Source organism: Glossina fuscipes, unplaced genomic scaffold (genome assembly GCF_014805625.2).
Source record: "Glossina fuscipes isolate IAEA_lab_2018 unplaced genomic scaffold, Yale_Gfus_2 2, whole genome shotgun sequence".
Taxonomy (NCBI): domain Eukaryota; kingdom Metazoa; phylum Arthropoda; class Insecta; order Diptera; family Glossinidae; genus Glossina; species Glossina fuscipes.
The window spans coordinates 22680821-22700833 of record NW_023998416.1 but is presented as its reverse complement, the minus strand read 5'-3'; the positions used below and the strand labels follow the sequence as shown (position 1 = coordinate 22700833).

Genomic DNA, 20013 nt, shown 5'->3' with positions numbered 1-20013 from the left:
AATAATTTTTAGACCATAAACAATGGCAGCATCATTACTGCGACTACCCAATAGTTTCAAACTTTCAAAAAAAAAAATGTGTAAAGTTTACAACAGTTTTTATATCATCCTCAGAGAACTAAAATAAATTCTAATAAGCGAAAAGGTTTTGCGAGACATATTCATCGTCAACAAAACAAATTGAGTCCATATTGAAAGCAAAGTGAAAAAAAAATATCAAAATTTTACTTGCTGCATTATAGGGTCTATAATAAAATTAGTGTGTGACAATAGCGTATGATTTACGACCACCAAAGGTGTTTTCGAAAGCATGGCGATGTGGAAGCTGCGCGTGTAACCGTAGGCAACGGTTGGTAATTATGAGCTGTGAACAGTATCACTTGTTGGCTTTGCAAATGGATTCACCCGTAACCACTGAGCCAAACTTTGATGCACTAAAATTGATCACACACACACACACACACACACAAGAAAGAAGTAAGAACAACAATAAGTAACGAAAACAAAAAAAAAAAAAAAGAAACGAAACGAAGAAAACGTTTAGTTAAATTGCTAACAAGACGCACGTTCCATACAGAATTTGTAAGTGTTTGTGTGTTTTTTTTTTTAACACGTTGAAAGCACTAATAAAACTTGTTAAACGCTTTTATAAGCATGGGACCGCACACGCACACATGCATGCATGCATACGTATACATACAATGCTATTATACATTAACTTGCATGCATCGCATACCGAAAAGTTGCATGAAAGAAAGAGAGACTGGGAGAGGCATTGAGAAAGTCCCAGCAAGGCACGTCATTACCCACCAATTAGGCCAAGAAAACTTGAACATAAAACGCATGCACACATGTAGCCGCACATATATATGCCAGACATTAAAGCTTTAGTTGCGGCCGCATTTATGCCCAACTCTTTTGGTGGCACAATAAACATTGCAACCAGACCATACCACCAACAAAGTGTACGCTGGCCCGCGCGTTAACATACAATAACAACGCAAAACAAAAAGGATCTCAATAAAGTTAAACAAGCCACCAAACAACAACGAACAAATCTCCATTCAAAGGCTTGAAAGTGTTTTATATGTATTTGTGTGTGTTCAATTTTGCTTTAAGTTCTGTAGTTTGTTTTTTTTTTGTTTTTTTTTTGTTTTATTTCTTTTCTTTTTGCTGACATTGGATCGCGCGTTGATCGGTTTCTTCGTGCTTTTTGTTTCGTTGTTATTTTTTCCTTTTTTTTTATTTTTTGTTCTTTTTGTTTTATAAGGGTTACGCCTAAATAGGTTTGCTGGCGGTTGAAGTTAGTTAGTTGTTGGCGCTTGTATTTAACGTCGCTTCATACATTTGTCCGTTGTCTTGTATACCTATAAACTACATGCACGTACATATGTTCAAATATATAATACATACATACATGTGTAAAAATGCTTTTGTGTATATAGCACGCCGTAGCATATTAAAAAGCATTATGCCGAAAATTACCTGACTGACAAGAAAATAACAATAAAATGCTTTGTGTCTGCTATGCTCAGCAGTTTGTCGTGTGTGCTTTGCGTTGATATTGTTGCATTTTTCTTCTACATTATGCCGCGTCGCAAAATAAAAATAAAAATACAATTGAACAAATGCGCTCCTGTGTGTTTCATATTACTTGACTTTTCTGCAACCAAACTTCATTCAACTCATGCTATGATCACTTTTGATTCACCTCAGTTGTTGTACGTTTGTGTTTGTGTATGTTTTTCCAATTGGTGTTGATGAAGTGAAAAAATGCTGTGAACATGATGTCTGCCCATTATAATATTAAGTGATTTTTATGCAAAAACACCGGGAGAGAGCAAAAAACAAAAAAAACAAAAAAGAGAAGAAGAAGAAAAAAAAGAACTGCATGCTGCTATTGATGTTTTAATGAAGTGATGTTTTCATCGTCGTTCTTATTGTTGTTGTTGTTGTTGTTGTTGTTGGCGTTCTTGCTATTGTTGATTGTTGGGTACGAGGACGAATACAGCGATAGTGTAATGCTTTCGATGACAACGTCGATGACGGTAATGATGATGATGATGATGATGATGATGATGATGATGATGACGATGACGATGACGATGACGATGATGCGTTGCTAATGTCAAGATTTTTTTGATGTGATTTGAGTTGTGTGTACATGAAATATATGTTTACCGAAAAGGTGGAGCACTAACATAAATCATCAATCGTGAATCAATTAACTAAGTAAAGCGTGTTGCTTCTAGCATATCATCAACTAATGTTAACAATTTAACAGTTGCAATTGCTATCATTATGTATGTACATCAAAAGTAGAAAGAAGTACTCAACGACAACATCGACTTAAGCTTTCGACTTAATTAATTTAGAACTAAATATTATATCTGATATACTTATTCTTCTTGTTTAGTCAAACAAAAGAAAAAAAAAAAAAAGGTTAAGACTTGTATACTCAATTAAACATTTAAAAAAAAAAAAAAAAAAACTAGAAAAAATGTTAACAATCTTGATACAATTATATTACATGTGAATACAAATACGCTCCACTTCAAGATTGTTCACTTGAATGCTTTAAATAGATTAAAGTAGTCAGCATATAATAGCTCTAAAGCGATTCTCAATTACTCGCTTTTAGTGCTACTGATTGTATTCCCTCTTCTCCGAAAATGTTTACACATTTTTATCCGAATTTATGATACGCTTTTACTACTTTAATTAACCACTTCAGAGACGATACAATTCTATTGCTATGTTATTTTCATATTCTACACTGAATATGTTGTTATCATCACAGCAGCCAGAGCAAAAGATTCGTATTTTTATTGTTTCGAAATGATTTGATTAATGAATTCATGAATAAGTGAAAGGGGATGAGAATCTTTTAAAAAACTAGGCGATCAAGCGCGGCCTTAGATTCCTTTAAATGATTGCATATCAAAATACTTACACATGGATAAATTAGGACATACATTTATAAATCCACTATCCCATAGTGAACAAAAATTTTCCTTCCATACTAAGACTTTAAGCACGAAATAATGACACAACACAATTAATTAGTTAAAGTCATAAAAGTTGTTATTGTTTTTTCACAGAGCATATACAGAATTTGAGAAAGACGACGACTTGCATTTTTTACTAAATTTTTTTTTAAAGAACAACGAAACAAATGATCGTATTCGCTACCACTTCCAGATCGTCGTCGATTATTTCCGCACCTTGACTAGTGTTTCTTTTGCTCACGTCAAACTCTTTGGATAAATAAGTAAACAGACTTTAGTGGATCACGGTCATCTCTTACATATTCTACATCTACTATTTCATATAACAACTTCGTTATATAAAACGAGCTTTCAAAATGATGCGTTATATGGAATTGTGGTCAAAACAATGCCCCGATACTAACCATTTTTAATAGCCTTCGTCTTTGAGCCGAAACCTGTTAATGTACAAAATTTCATCAAAATATCTCAAAACTTTCCTCGCTCGCAACTTGAACACAAAGGAACAAGACGCTCAGGCGGACAGACAAGCTTAGATTCGATTCTGATTCGATCGGTATAACGAAAAGTGAGCCTATCTCAAGTCAAGTGGACAAACTTAATATACACTTGTAGCACAAGTTGTTGAGGGTAGAAAAAGATAATGATATTTATGCTCACGTAGATTAATAAATTGGAAGCTTAGAACAAATAGACTCCTATTTGGCGTATCGCTGAAAATATAACTTAGCACAGTTTTGTGTTGTTCGTGTGATGACAATTTTTGGTGGAATACTTATATATATAGTATAGTAGACCTATTAAAAGTCAAGCACTCACTTTGGCTTGAAACTTGTTCTTAGCTAAACTAAAACCGCTCTATGTCTTTTTTGGTTTACGGTGTTTTCGATTTCAAGTGCGTTAAAACACAGAGTTCAAAATATTGAGAGACTCTATTGATGATGGCTGCGCGGTTACACATTGAGTTTGGAATTTCAACAGTCACAGTACATACAAATTTCCATTGAATACCAATGCTGTAGAGAAAAATCAAAGATATTTTTGCTGGACACACTACTCTACTGCTGCGTCGCGGAAGGTGAGACTATCTTAAGACAACGCAAATACACGCCCCCCTATCCTGTGTAAATGCTTTACTGACTGACTTTCTATGCCCTAACATGTACGGATCTATGCAATACTTGTTGTCAATGCAAAAGCGTAACGCTTTTCTGACATATTAACAACATACACACAGCCCGTCAGATATGTAGTGTACCTACTACCACCTAGTCATTCATTGCTAAATGATATTTATTAATCAATAAATATACACGCGAGAGACGTAAAAGAATTTTTTAAATCTACCTACATGTACATGTGTAAGAAAGTATAAAAATGTTTTTTGCCAACCGTACCGGGAATCGAACCCGGGCCTTCAGAGCATTTGCCTGACGTCCTAACCCCTAGACCATACGGTATCGGTACTATCTCTTATTGTAAAAATATTCTTAAGCTTTCTTGTTATATACTTTCAACTCCGAATGCCCTGTCTCCTTCTCTCCGTCTCCCTCTGTTGGCCAGAAAACGTAGTTTAAATTAAGAGAAAGATGAGGCGAGTAAAAAGGCAATGGTGGGCCACCGGCCACCGTTAAATGCTTTATGCCATCGTATAGTTATTTATATATCGGCTTTCAAAAAAAGGCGTTATATGGGAAACGATCGAAAAAGTGCTCCAAAGGCTTTAGTTTACTAAATATCATCAAAATGTCCGGAAAATTGCCGTCTACAGGCTGAGTACAAAAACTTAAGACGGACAGTTGGATAGACAAGTTTGCATCGAATCGTAAAGTGATTTTGACTCGATTGATGTACTAAAAGGTGGATCTGCCTCAATCCCGTCTGGATACTGTAAACGCTCGCATAAACTTAATATGCTTTTGCATCATAAGTGACGTAAGGTATAAAAATGTGTTTTTTTACAAGTTCAGTTGAATGTTCTTTAAAAAACAAATTTCCTTTGCATTTACATTCTATTTTATTTGTATAGTGCATCTTTAATTAAAGTTGAGTTTAGGGTAAATATTGACCATACTGCCAAGTAGTGCTGTTTCCATTACCAAAGCTGGGTAAAGCTTGTTTAGCCTTAAACGTGGCCTTAGGATATTTAAGATTACTCTACATGTAGAATAAATCATAGGAAAAACATTTTAAAATATTATGCTATATATGAACGATTATTTATACCTTATCAGGTCGACGTCTTGACGAGGTTGCCTCATTGTAATTCGGTGGCTTATCATAACTCAGTTTGCTTTCTATTACTGAAATTTCTTGGACATTGCTAGGCTTATCAATTTTCGAGATAACTTGTTGTCTGTTATACGCTTGGGTGCTTAACTTCATATTAATCGGTGCTGGCGGTTTATTACGTATTTTTTCTTCCGTTTCAATTAATTCTTGCTGTGTTCGTCGAAATAGCAGGAAAGTGTAATAAATTTTTAATAAAAATTTTTTCTGTTTTTGGAAAATCTTACTCGATTCTTATAAACCATGCAGCAAGCTCTTATGGTGAAATAATAGATAATTTCCACACCGGATAACAAAGAGAATCCTAAAAATAAACCGGCTATACCACCGAACGATACCAGCAGATCCACCCAACCGAAAAGTACTTCACGTTTATAACGAATTATCGGCCAAGTAAGAAACTCAACTAATACGCCATGATATGCAGGATTTTCAGTACTGAAGTACCAAAAATTAATGTTTACTATTTTACTTAAGCAAAATTAATTATATAATTTTACCTTTTCATTAATTTTTCAATATTATAAACAGTTTTAGAGCAACCAAGTTCACAGTGCCGGCAATCCTTGTTGCGTGTAATGTTTTGTTTATGTTTCTCTAAGCAACTCAGTTCCTTAATATCGCAATATCTGAGATCCGCTGAAATTAAGAATTTTCATTTTACTATTCTTCTACAGTAAGGATTATTAATTAGTTAGCAGTTAAAGAAATTATCGATAATTTTCATAAATAAAAAAGTTGCACTTTTAATCACACGCGCAAAGAAATGATGTAGAAACACGTATCAGGGAATTCGCAAACAATATATGTTATAGTGATACACTCTTGAAATGTTCACCGTCACACCAATTTGCAGAGAAGATCACAACTGACATAAAAACGATTATATGACTGCAGAGAAAGTTTAAAGATAGACACGCGTAGCCCTAAACCCCATACGCAACAGACAAGAACCTTTAGCTTACAGTTCATAGTAGTTAATAGTAGCAGTTCATAACACACACATAAACAGGTGTAGCAACAAACACAAACACACAATTGCCACAATTGCTAGAAAACTTTAACTAACGATCTATAAGAGATATTAAATTAAAACTTGGTCTACGAATATTTTCGAAGACCATCTGAAAAAATTAAAAAAAAAACATCTTTTTATTAATTGTATTAAATGAACTCTAAAAATATAAAAGAAAAAATCGAGCTTAAAAAGTCGAAGATCACTTTCGTCAAGAACTTGGGGGCTATCACGGATAATAAGAAATGTAGTACAAATAAAAAGGGGACCTACAGGTAAACAAATTTTGTCCTTAGTACTTAGGGTGTACCCGACTTTTCTTACACAGATCGATTCAGAAAAGGATTCTAAGCTTGCCTCTCTGTCTGTCCGCCTTAATTTCCTTTGTTCCACTCAGCAGCCGCATTATTTGATGGCTAGTTTTTTTGACCACTTCTAGTCCGATCGATATCTGAATAACTGTAAGGCCGCCGTCCGTCATAGTTTCATGTTTTCGCTTCTTGGTTCTTCATTTTTTTTATTATCCAATTTCATCGAGGACTGTTGGCCTTCTTTTCTGCAGATTTTCAATCTCCCACTTGTAGAAATCAAGGGTTCATCTACTTTATAAGCTTGATTTAAGGGTTAACATTTTGAATTGATTTGCAGAAAGCCTCTCATCTCCAGTAACTCTCTTTCCACACTTGGACATCAATACAGATTGACTAAAGAATATTCTTGTTAGTCTCAGATAATTAATGGTGTATCCATATTCCTAAAAGGGTCCCTATAGTCGTTTTCAGTTTTCAATTTCGTCCTAGATGTCTGCTTAATGACACGCAACCAAGGCTTCTTGACAATTCTTGTACACCAAGCATATCAAATTCGTCCACTTGGAGACCTGTGGAGAGAGGTCATAATCAGCAACAACAAACTGTCCGAATCAATACTTGACGCTTGTAGACGTTCAATGCATCTAACTAAACATCGCAAATCTGCCTTACTGTTATCGTGACAATAAATTCCGCATAAGGTACGGGCATCGACATTATATGGCAAAGTTGCAAAGAAAGAATTATACCTCTTAGAATAGTTTGTACATTTCAAACGGATAGATGTTTTGTCTTCGACCATTAGTACCGAACTGCGCAGAAGGCATAATAAACTCTTTCAAAATAATGGAGTACTTATGGGTACCCCTAATATTTACTAACACTGAATGGTTACTTCGCGTATTAACGTCAACACCCCTCTAGTTAACAAAACCCTAAGCAAATTTCTTCCATTTCATCTTGGACGAAAAATAACAAACATGTTGCTGTGAAGTAAACAAAACATAGGCTTTACATATAGTAAACGAGAAAGGGACAGAGTTCCCCAAGTAGGTAATTAATATATCTTAAATGTACTTACGTGTCGGTCTATAGAAGGGTGGCAAACATTTGCATAATTTTATTGCGTTTCTCATGCGACACTCTTTCATGCATGACGAAAATGTATAGTCATCGGGGAAATATTGAAGTTTAACTTCATCATAGAATATGCATTTACGTTGGCTGCAAATATCGCAATCGTTTTAAATGTGACTTAAATCGTTATGAACGAACATCAAAATATTCTTCACCTTATGGACAACTGGCGAGATTCATCTGTAGTATAGGTGCTCTTTTTAGATATGCGCACTTCAACAAACTGGTCGAGATCCCAAGTAACTTGTGGATTAAATTCTTTACCGAAATAATCTTCATTCGAAAACACATAAATCTGCGGCAATTGATGAAAAGAAAAAATAACTCAAGAATCAATAACCGAATAATCTGGATTCACTTTGATGAACATACATCAGCCTTAACATTAAGTTCAAATAGTAACGCCCATTTTTTATCAGTTTCGTATAAATCGTATTGAACTTCTGTTTTTAAACTTCAACGAAAGAAAGTAAGAAAGAAAAGAGAGGATTATCATTAGTTATATAATAAATAATAAAATATTTTGAATGAAATATTTGCACCCTACATAGCGAGTGGAAGTAGCGTAAGATTGTGAGGATGATGTATACAACACGCAGAAGGACTCGAGTTAGATCCAACTTTCATTATGTCAATAGATTGCAAACCACTTGACAATCACTTTCTGATTTCTTTCGCTTTCTGCTTCCAGGTGCAATAGCATTGTACGTTTTTCGGATAACAAATTTTTTTTTTTGTTTTTATTGGCTTAAATAGATGCTTTGGACCTTCTAGAATTTATGAACAAAACTAATAACTTGAAAGAAAGTTTTCCTTAAAATTTCGGGCGTTTCTTCAAGCGATCTGAAGCGATCTGAAAAGACTTCCTGGCTTAAACGAATACCTGCTACGAAGCTTCAACCTTATGTCCTTTCTGTTGATATCTAGCTCACCTAATACAGATATGAAAATAGATGTCTTTGGAAAGTATACAAGTTCGTTTAAAAGCATTCCAAACAAAAATTCTTCATCAACACCGTTGAATGAAACAAAAGCAGAGAGCAATGCTTCTGTGAAGAAATGAAAAATGTGCGAGGAAAATTGTAACGTCGAAATAATTAAACTTTTTCTTTTGTTTTCCCTTTCATTTTACAACAATAAGATAATGGGCAAGAAAATTTAAACTTGGTAAAGCATTTTTAAGGTACTGAGGCAAACACATCGAGAAAGCAAGACGGACAGACAAGCTTATATCGATTCGGAATTACTTTCTCGGTGATATAACGATGGGTCGGTCTATCTCAAATCCTTCTAGATGTTGCATACATCCGCACAAACTTAACAAATACTTTTCTCACAAGGAGTGATTTCGAAAATCAAAGTCGAACTTACTCAGAATCTTCCTTCGAATAAAAACGACTGTTAAAGGCATAGCAGAAACCATGTTCGGTATAAATCGGCAAGAATTGTTTACAACATTCAAAGTACTCATCGCGAAATTTGCATTCCGCCAGTGTGTCTTCACATCGCAATGTAACCTGAAAAGAAATTTATAAAGAAATTTTTCATTGTTTAATTTATTGATGACTAGATTGCCTGAAAAGCCCATTGCCTTAATGTCCGTCCATTCAATTCATTTCCTATTAATATGCCAAGTGCTACCGTTTTATGAAGATTTTCGAAATTTAAATTTGGTAAACTTTCCAAAAAGGGTACAATGCGATTGGCCGCCGATTCCTCGTAGTTCCTTTAAAGAAGTACAAAAATTTCATATACGGAAATAAATTATAATTTGAGTTAAATAAAAAGTCAAATAATTACGCTAAAGTATTATACACGAAATTATACGTTTTGTTATGATCCCAAGCTTCCACTGGACAAACTACCGTTGTAGGGAAGATTACATTTTGATTATGAAAATCGGTATCCAAACCTTTAAGAAATACACACACAATCACATTTTTATTGTTGAATATAGTTTTCAGTAGTAATTTCACCTGTTATAGTGGGATTCGTTTGAAATTTCTCCCATAAACTCATTATAATCACCAAAGCAATTACTGTTCCAATAGCCGTAAAACAGAACCACATAAATCTATTAAAAAAGAAAAATAAGTAAATAAATTTTACCTTTTAATCTAAATTTCGTAATGTAAAGTAAACTATGAAGTATAGGTGAAGTGCTTATCGTTTTATTTACTCCGTACACCAAAGTCAAACGAGATCATCTGCACGGAAAGCATAAAAATTAGTTTGTATTCGAGCCGCAGTTAGTAAATAATTTCGCCAATTTTATGGCAGTTCACACAAGACGTCGTAGATAGAAAACTGTGTTAACGGCTTTCAAAGATTCATTATTATAGTGAGACAGGATTCATCAATGCCCTACGTCATACCGCTTAATACATTTATTCATATACGAACTTTTCAAAATAAGATCTGATAAGAGATGGGATCTAAAAAGTCGCCCAGTCCCAACCATTTTCAACAGCGTTCATCCGTGGGTCGAAACACGCCAGTGTACCAAATCACCATCGAAATATCTCAAATTGGGGCCTGTTGCAATTAAATACAAGACAGGCAGACGGGCAGACGGACAGACAAGCTTCACGACTACTTTCTGAATCGATCGCTACATTGAAAGTTGGGTCTAACTCAAGTCCCGACAAACTTAACATAACCGCACACCACAAATGCTGTACAGTTTAAGAAAAGACAATTTTCCAGGGCGAGGCCGTCGCCTGTAAATTTCTTATTATCATCCACGAATTTCCACTAACAGCCGTTCATTTCACTTTCTGCACTTCTGTGTTTCATTTCTCTGATTTATTATTAGTTTTAATTATTTCACAACATCGCTTCTCGGGTTCACTATCAGAAGCGAGAATTAGGCGCAGTGGGGGGAAACCGAGAATTTTGAAAAATTTCCAAATCCTTTTACTCGTTAGTTGTTAGATTTAGGTAAAAATGATGAAAGGTTGAAGTGAATGAAAATGGAGCGAATGGAGTGAAAAGCCCACTCATAAGAGGGAAGAACGAATCAAGAAAGTTAATGTGCTCCGGTTGTTTAGTGAACGGCATATAAAGAAAATCGTTAAGCACTTCACTTGTCAACTTTTGCAATTCCTTTACTTTTCTATTGTCGGCCGGCCAGTCTCCGCTATGTAACGCACGCCATGCAAAGTGGAATTTTCAAAAAACTCCTTCGTCTGATATATAAGGCTGCGTCGAAAGATGACCGCATTATCTATAAAATCACGTCGTTTCAAGTTTCCCAGTTTCATCGGTGTATGTATATATATGTTGTATATATTGAAAAATTCTGTTCTATGACCGAAGAGTCTATTAGAAGCCTTGACTCGTTATTTGCTTCTGAATCACATATGTATAAAATATCATATCAGGATAACTAGCTGTTGAAAATTATAAAAGCATTTCGTTGTTAAGCAAGCTTTTAATTGCTTCCGTGATAGTACTAAGCAAGGATAGGCACGAAACTTATACTCGTTTTAGGTTGAATTTTAGACACCCATCACTACTAACATATGCACTATGATGACAAAGTTTTATTGAATTGTATGTCTGTCAACTCATCGATCGGGATTTTGTTGGCATCAAATTTATAGATGACTATGATAAATTTATTCAACATGTCGTAGAATGTATTGGTTTTATAGACGGACGCTTTACCATCTACCTTCAAATTTGATCTGCGAAATTATACCGAAACTGTATGTACACTTAACTGTAGGCATTCTTTGTTTTTTGCGATTGTCAGAATATAAGAAAATCGTATAAATTTATTGAGACTTGACTTGATTCTTTTGCGGACTAACAGTTGAACAGTGTCCCAAATATCTTCACACATCGAAGCCATTGAATATGATAAGATCTACTTTAAATGCTAACAATTAAGACCAACGTAAAGATCTCGTCCACGATGACTTCTTCGTCTTCTTCTGATCAAATTTAACACTCAACTCTAGACATAGTACACTTTCTTTTTTATGCTTCGCAAATATACGGGAAGAGTAAAAAATTCACATTCGATCGTGACCGAATCTTTTATACCCATCGTCGACTAAGCAAAAGAAAAGAAGTAAATTTTCATGCCTTATAATGTCGGGGAGGCGTGGTTGATTTTTTTTTATTTTCAGAATAAAAGTGGATTTTTATACAGGGTATGTGTTGTGTTACATAAGCAACAAGGAAAAAACACGGATTGCAAATATGTTCACAGTTGTTGCTGTATGGGTGTGCGAGTGTTGTAGGCTTGTATTTTCACATTATTTTTTACATACACATGAAATTTAACTAAAACAAGTGAACAGTCGAATTCAATTAACTCTTAGAAGTAAATCTTATACTAATTAATATTAAAAGCAAGCATAAAGTATATAAGGAGTAGTAAAGATAATAATTCATGCATAAATAAATAAGAAGGAAAAAAAAAAAACGAAAACAAAAATAAAGAAAAAAAAGCATGTTCACAAACCAGCACAGAGGCACACCCAGTACAAAAGCATATTGCAAGTGAACCTCTAAGCCATCGCAAACACGCGAAAGTTTGACAACCGATACAGTGAACAACACCAGTTAATTTTCGAATCATAATGAGATGTTAAGATTTAAAGTTAGTTTAAATACGACATAAGCAGATCGAGCGTATTAAGCAAAGTTGTTTTGATCGACTTCAAAGAATCCGATATTGCGATTACGCGATAGGCATCGTTGAGGTTTTTGCAAGCTCTACTCTAAACGGATTAAACAGCTCATAATCATATGTACGTTGACTTAGCTTAATGAACATAAAGTGCCTAAATAAGCCGTTAGCGATATTAAAGCTTATCTCACCATCAATTAATTTTAATGGGAAAGGAGACACCAAGAATGAATCTACGTTTCTCTAGTGACGGTAAGGATACCTATTTTCATAAGGAGACAAAGAGAAAAGCGGCTCCCAACCCAAATTCCTAAGGTACAACTTATTGGAGATATCTTCACCGAACCGAAGTATGTTTACGATAGATACTGCGAGCTTTGCCAGACGGACAGATGGATTGCCGAGCTCATGCTCAGAATTTGAAACTGTCCAAGAATGTGTATACTTTATGGAGCTTCTCAAGGTTGCTTCTGCGCGTTATAAGGGTAGTGGAAAACAATTAAATATTGCTGCACTATTATATATTAGATAGGCGTGGTAAATTTTTCTCATTTTGGTTCAGATGCTGTAAAATATACAATCAAATTTGTTATCTGCTGTAGTTTATGCAACTTGTTATTCCTTTTGAAAAGCAGAAATGCCCTTAGTTTACGTGGGTCCTTAGGCGTGTCCTTCAACCGATTTTCACTGTTTTCCTGCGGGGAAAAACTTCCAATCTTCGTGACAAATTTGAAGCCGATTTTTGCATTTTTAGGATCAAGAGAATGTTTAACGCAGAATCTACGCAGATGGGCAGATGGTCAAACAGGCTGAGGAACAGATGTATTTACTCACATCGGTTTAGAATTTGATGCTGATTCTCGGGATTGCAAACGTTTCGGCAAAATCCATCGGTGGACGGTATAACAATTATTCTCTGCTTAGAGGCAAGAGCGTACTTTTCGTGGCTGCCTTTACACAGTGACAGGAGCATAACTAATTTCCTTGACTTTATTAATGCTCTTCATTTCTATCCGCCGTAACATACTAAAATTACATTTTTGTTGGCTTGTAAGAGCAACAGAGCTCCTCACATGGGATGGGGATCGGTCATGTGTTCCAAATTTCGTGCATATTAAAAACTATACCTTTTCAACACATAGAGGTTAACTTTCTATCGAGACGGTTATATAAGAGAGGATTTAAAGAGGGGAAGCATCCAATCCAAATTTCAATTACTAAGCGATTTATGTTTAGAAATTTTGAAACTTAGAATGTCTTTTCCATGTATCAGCTTATTGAAAAGAGAAGGTGTGAAGAGGTGTGTCCAAGAATTCTCCACTGGAAATTCTCCAATTCAAATCGTTCGCAATTAGATTTGCCTTTAGAGTAAAGCACGTCAGTGTATCAAATATTGTCCGAATATCTTGAAATTTGCCACCCATACTTTGGACAGACATTAAATGAACGGACACGACAGACAGATTCGGATTGGCTTAATAAAAGTTAGACCTATGCCGAATTCCTTTATTGTTGTCATACATGCATACAAACTTAGTATAAATTTTTAGTGTAACTGATGTAGCGCAAGTAAAGCAACGAATTACTTGAATAATTCCTTTTATCGTAATTATAAGCAAAAAATTCCAAGCGGAATGATTGTTTCGATGACTTTATTCATTTCTTTTAACCTCGTTGGCGAAACGTCTATTAAATAATTTTTTTTACTACAATATCTGCTTATTTTGCTTTGATTTCTGTTTAAAAATAAAAATATTAGAAAACTAATGCAAGTACAGGGCAATGAATTGCGTCTTCAATGTTCACAGCAGCCAATTACGAATGAAAACATTTCATGCATTTCGCGAGCACATCGGCGATTATTTTTATTGAAAAGTTAAGTTAGTTTATAAACTTAACAAAATGCACACTTTTATATATATATCATTACCATATTTTTATGTCGACTGCCTTTTGTAGAACAAGGATCTCTCTTACACACGGCACTATTTGGGGTATAAGGCCGTATTAAGTTTATATGGACGTATGCAACAGCTGGAAGGACCTAAAATACATCCACCTTTTATTATACCGATCGATTCAGGATCATTTTCTGAAGCTTGTCTGCCTATTTTTAATTTCGAACGTAGTGGCAGCAGCTAACTAATGGCCCTACACTGGGATCAAAGCCATCCCGCATTACCTCAGTATATCATCCGACCTTTCCCGTCCTCCTCTAAGATTAGATTTTCGCTTGTCGTCTTCGTTTGGCTTTATATCGAAGGCCAACTTGCCCATAACCGGTGAAATTCTTCCATCTTTCGTTGTCTATTTACGCGATCGCTAACATGGTACCATATGGCGTAAGTTTTATTTCCAGAAGTCTGAAAAGTGGCTTTCTGACGCAACACAGTATGCTGCCCATCGTCGCTTATGGGTTGGTGCAGCTCGCATTTACCATGATATCGTAAGTTGAAACAGTACGGCTAACTCGAGAAATTTCCATGAACAGTGAAATATTGAGTTAGGAAGAAACTGAGTTCGCCGTGTTTCCCCCTAAGTCCTCCTTTCTTCCAAGCCATCTTCGCATCATTTCTGCCATTCTGCCAACATGCCCGACTGTCTTAAGTCCGTAGACATCGCTGCAATTTCCTTCGACGGTAGCGGCAGTTCTTCTCTCTTTGCCGTTTTTTGCGGATACATAACTGTTCCTTCAATGTTGACTCTGATTCTTTAGATGGGAAACCGTTCAATTTTTTGAACGTATGTGAAGATTGCTGTTGTTTTACTGGAATGGAAGAACAATCCAATAGCGCCGCACCAATGAACTGCCCATCAAACTGTCTTTGTATAAATGCAATTTCAGTAAGGCCACAAGCTGTTGGCGGTTTACCTAGAATCCTAAGACTACTTGTAAAGTAGAAATGGCATTCATTCACTGCAGACATTGATGTCTCCGTTAACGTGACAGAAGTAGCAGCTATTTGACTACTTGCGTAAGCCAACATTCTTTTAAAGATTTCGTGGGATGACAAACGTCAAAGTGTAGGAAGTATTTACAAAGCAAGAACATGTGCACTTCTATGTATTTAACCGTATGGTTTACATACATATAAGTACGTATGTATGAAAAAAAAATCCAAGGAAGAACTACATATATATCCGTAAATGAAAAATTTTTAAAAAAAAAAAATTTTATGTTCGTCAGATGTGTTCATAACTGTCAGTGAAAATTTTCTATAGAAAAATGATGAGATTTTTCCTAAATAAATAAAAGTTACATTGTAAACATAATTCGTCTTTATTTATTATTATTATTATTATTAGTTTCTCTCAGAGAAATGAATTCTAAGACTAAACTCTTAACAGTACTAACGTCTAAGGCTATCGGCTTTTTTATTAAAAACTCTACCGCACTTGAGATGCGAACCCGCGACCATTGAGTTGCTAGTGGAGATTCCTCGCCTATGGCCACTCAGGCGGAACGTCTTTACTTAATATAACAAGTTTGCTTACAAGTATTATGAAGGGTGTACCAAAATTTACGCAAAATTTGAACTTGCCGCCAAATCTTGCAATCGGCAGCCTAGGGTTAGTAAAACTGAAGCATTACACGAGAAAGCAACACATTTTCGTTGTTAAATCATATTTCAAAAATAATGGGAGTAAGGCGACGACATCTCGCAAATTTCGTAAAAAATATAGTCACCTTGATGACTTCGTTAATCGTCGCGATTGCCTCATTTGAGCTTCACAGCATATGTACATGTGATGTGTGTGTGTGTGTGTCGAAAAACGAAGGTACCACTGTTTGGTGACGTTTTTGAGCTGAAACCATTCCTGAAAGCGATGATGGTCAGGCATCGAGTTTTACGTGTGCTCGCTAGCTCAGTTATTTCCGTCTATATTGGATGATATTGATGTGAACGACATCTGGTTTCAAGCAGACGTCGCCACATGCCATCTCTCCCCTAAAACAATGCAATTAGTGCATGAAATCATCATCAATAGTATGGAGAGTACAAATCCGCTTTAGCTCCGCTTTCTCACTTCCATTTTTAGGGATTGAAAAACGATCCGATTAACCAAGACTTGATCTTGTCAAATTGAGATCGGTTCTTAAAAAGTTAAAAGTTCTTCATAAATAATTTAAGATAAATTTTCAATTCAGTTAACAATTGTAGAGATGTGTAGAAAAACCTTTTCATTATGGCCCGTTTTACCCGTTTCACACAACTCACTGCTTCGTTAAGCGCTACTTAACTCTGCTTAAGCAGATACACGTTTCAGTGTCAAATTGTATGCATGCGCGCATGCCATAGGATATGCTTAACCAGCAAATTTTATTCATTTTGTATGTAAAAACTTTTACTTACCCGGCTATCGGCTTTTCAAAAAGGCGGCACAAAATCACTTGGCACTAAAATTGGTAATAAAAAATAAGGAGAGATTTCAAGCGCACACAATCATATGTTGAATCCGATACCCAAAACGTAAGCACAAACGAATCAGGAGAGAGAGTCAGCAGTAGTAAAAAATTGTCCATCAAAACGTAGCAATAACCATTATCGAAAGCTGCTACCAACAGATGACATTTCAATAGCAACAAATTGACAGGTTAACGCTTATAACAAGATTCAATATGGATTTTCTGTTTGTTTTTCTTTTATTTTGTTTATCCTTCGTTCTGCTTGCAAAATTTCTGAGAATTACTTCTCTTTGATTTCATGAAATGTACATATAGCAAGAACCATTAAATATGCTGGTAATACTGATCTCTGGCAGACCTGCATGTGATAAAAGCGAGCAATTGCTCTCTTTCTCCTAGAGCAGCTGAAATAACATATGAAAGCTGCTACAAGCTATAAGCGTAGCGCAATACAAACAACAAATAAACATATGTATGCAACTGTCATTTGTTGTTATTGGTTTTGTTATTGTTGTTGTCATTGTTACATATGCTTATGCAAAAGTATGCATGTCTTACAGTTTCGCTGGTCGCTTTCTTACGGGACCTTATCTCAGCTGTCATATCAATCTATATATTCACGAGTATGAATATGTATAGTATGTATTTATGTATTCATTTTATTTGTTTGTATATATATATCGAAATATATAAACAGTTGTGTGAATGTGTGCGCAATGGTTTTTTGTATTCTTGACTTATTCGCCTATCTTTTGTTTAACATCTTTCTGTTGATTTTTTTTCTCTGTTACAAAAAAAATTCTGTGTAAACTTTTTTGTATCAAATCAAATGTCAGTTGAAGTTAGTTTTTTATTGCACATTTCTGAAAACAAAACTTTGATCACAAATTTTCTTGTAAAAATATTTTAACGATCGCTTCTGTCAAACAAACATGCTTACGTACATACATTTATCGAAAACTTGCAAAATTCTGTCGTTTTTCCATGTTACGATTGTTTTATGTTTAGAAATTCAATAAAATCTTCGAAAATTTTGTTTTTTAAAAAAAAAAAAGTCTTTTTTTGTATTTTTTTTTTGTTAATTTTTTACATTCACTCCTCCTAGACGAAAGAAAACACAGAAAGGTAAGAGAATTCAAAGTACCCTTATACGTTTCTGCAGCACTGGCCACACTTCTCGACGTATACACTCCGAGTTAAATAATCGATTTGAGTCACCAAGCTGAAGCTTTCCAATTAGGAGGGACCATGTTAAAATAAACAAAAGCGTTAAGGCGCACCTTTAAGTATCCTACACCATCCTACATTTATTCATGTAAAAAGTTCTCAAAACAACGCTTCATATAGGAAGTGATCGAAAAAGTAGTTCAATCCTTCGAACCATTTCGAAATGCTTTTGTGCTTGGTCCAAAATATATTAGTATACCAAATTCCATTAAAATATTTCCAAAATTGCGGCTTGTACATTGAACACAAGAAAACTAGACGGACTCTGAATTCCCGACTCTGAATAGACAAGAATAGGTCATCAACAAAAACAATTTTAAATAAATTAAAATTAATAAACAACGTCTACTGAACGGGGCGGGGAAGGTAGTACATCTTAGCTATATGTTGCTAAAGTTCTCTTTACACGTTGCCTGATGGTTCAGCTTAAAAGGCACTAGAGCCAGATGCCTTACTTGACTGAAAATGCTAGCAATTGTGCTGGCCTGTCGCAATGCCTATTACGGCAGCATTTTTCTGCCCTAACAAACACGCTTGTTTGCTGGAGCAAAAGCATAGTTTAAACTTGGATTCAATAAATCATTTAATCTTGCCTTTAGGAAGGTCAGACACCAAACGAAACAATAACAGTGACAAAAATGCGAATAAATGAGCAAAGATGAGACTGAGGTCGTATTGTCAATACCCAGCAAATGAAATAAAGATCTAATGAACCGTTATAGCTCGTACACATACGTATGTAGCTGTAATATATTCTTCTATTGGTCGCTAGGCCCCAAGAATATGTGATGAAATGATTGCCATTGATTATGGCTTATATCAATAATAAAAGTGTTTCAAAAATCTTAATAAACCTTTAATGTAATTTAAAATTGGAAAAGGTAGTTGAACAACATTTAGACTCACTCTTGGTATAGTTTTTGCTTACTAATCCATACGTATGTGAGAGATTTTAATTTAATGCAAAAGTGAGGTTATATTTGATTTGGATAGAATTTTGTTGATGTCAACTAGAAGGGTTATGTTGGCAAAAGAGGCTAAGAAATTTGTAAAACCTTTTCACGATTTATGAATAAATGTACTGTTAATGCAATTGGAAAGCAGAGCCAAATGTATGAACTGAACATGATTCTGGAAACATGTAAATATCAGCCGCAGCCTTGTCATCATCATTAATCAAGCTAAAAGTCGATCACAAATGTTCTCTGACTCTTTTTTAAAAAAAATTATGGACGAAACCATCCAAATTTACGAGCTCTAAACGAAAAATATATTCTGTTGGACTTGGTTCCCCATGCAGCTGAAATATGGAAATGGAAAGATAAACTTCGAAAATATTCTTTGAACAAAGTTTCACGTTTATAATCATAACATGGAAAAGTCACACATGTCAGTCTTGGTCAAGTGTACATATACCTTAGTAATAACAATGAAATCCTATGACGGGAGTAAGGCAAAGTCTACTGCAGAACTTTCCCCCATAATCAATATTTATTCATTTGGTTAGTTTTCTTTACAATCCAAGCATCATGCAACGGAAAACTGAACAAACAATGGCTTATATAATGTGTATGTGTGTGTGTGTGGATCATATGTATTATGCAGGCCTCTCGATCAAATGTTTGTTGCATGTAATCATCTGATTATCGCTTCCATATAATTTTGATTTACAAATAACTCTTTTCCGTTTCTCAATTTCGTTTCGTTTTCGTGTTCGCTCTCTTTCACTTGTTATTATTCGCCTTTATGCCATTAACTTTTAATTCATAAGTGTTCGCTTCGCCCTTCTCATAACATCGTTTTTGTTGTTGTATTTTTCAACATAATCTAGCAAAACGTTAAGATCTTATAACCGGATAGAGAAGTTCAGCTCAGTTGGTTGTTTTCTTTATTCTTCATTGCATTTACGAAGCCGCCCGTAGCCCACTAAAGGCTAGGCTAACGACGACGACAACGACAACGACAACGACAAAAGT

General features: G+C 35.1%; 3 protein-coding genes across 5 annotated transcripts in view; 1 reads left to right on the top strand and 2 right to left on the bottom strand.

Moving 5' to 3' along the window:
• LOC119634243 (zinc finger protein ush) overlaps positions 1–20013 on the top strand; it is a 197715-nt gene that overhangs the window by 170716 nt on the left and 6986 nt on the right. The window lies entirely within an intron of this gene.
• Positions 614–20013, bottom strand: part of LOC119634244 (putative uncharacterized protein DDB_G0271974) — a 20546-nt gene continuing 1146 nt past the window's right edge. Inside the window, exon 2 of the mRNA XM_038028304.1 lies at positions 614–2115. Coding sequence (XP_037884232.1) covers positions 1909–2115 — 207 coding nt within the window. The 3' untranslated portion in view covers positions 614–1908. The remainder of the gene's footprint in view (positions 2116–20013) is intronic.
• LOC119634246 (sodium channel protein Nach) lies at positions 5081–11834 on the bottom strand. Its single transcript, XM_038028305.1, has 10 exons — positions 10872–11834; positions 9737–9834; positions 9561–9672; positions 9336–9486; positions 9132–9277; positions 8133–8214; positions 7916–8055; positions 7705–7847; positions 5798–5936; positions 5081–5735 (listed from the first exon to the last, which is right to left on the bottom strand). Exons 1-10 carry the CDS (start codon positions 11021–11023, stop codon positions 5489–5491), a joined length of 1410 nt encoding a protein of 469 aa, XP_037884233.1. The 5' UTR covers positions 11024–11834; the 3' UTR covers positions 5081–5488.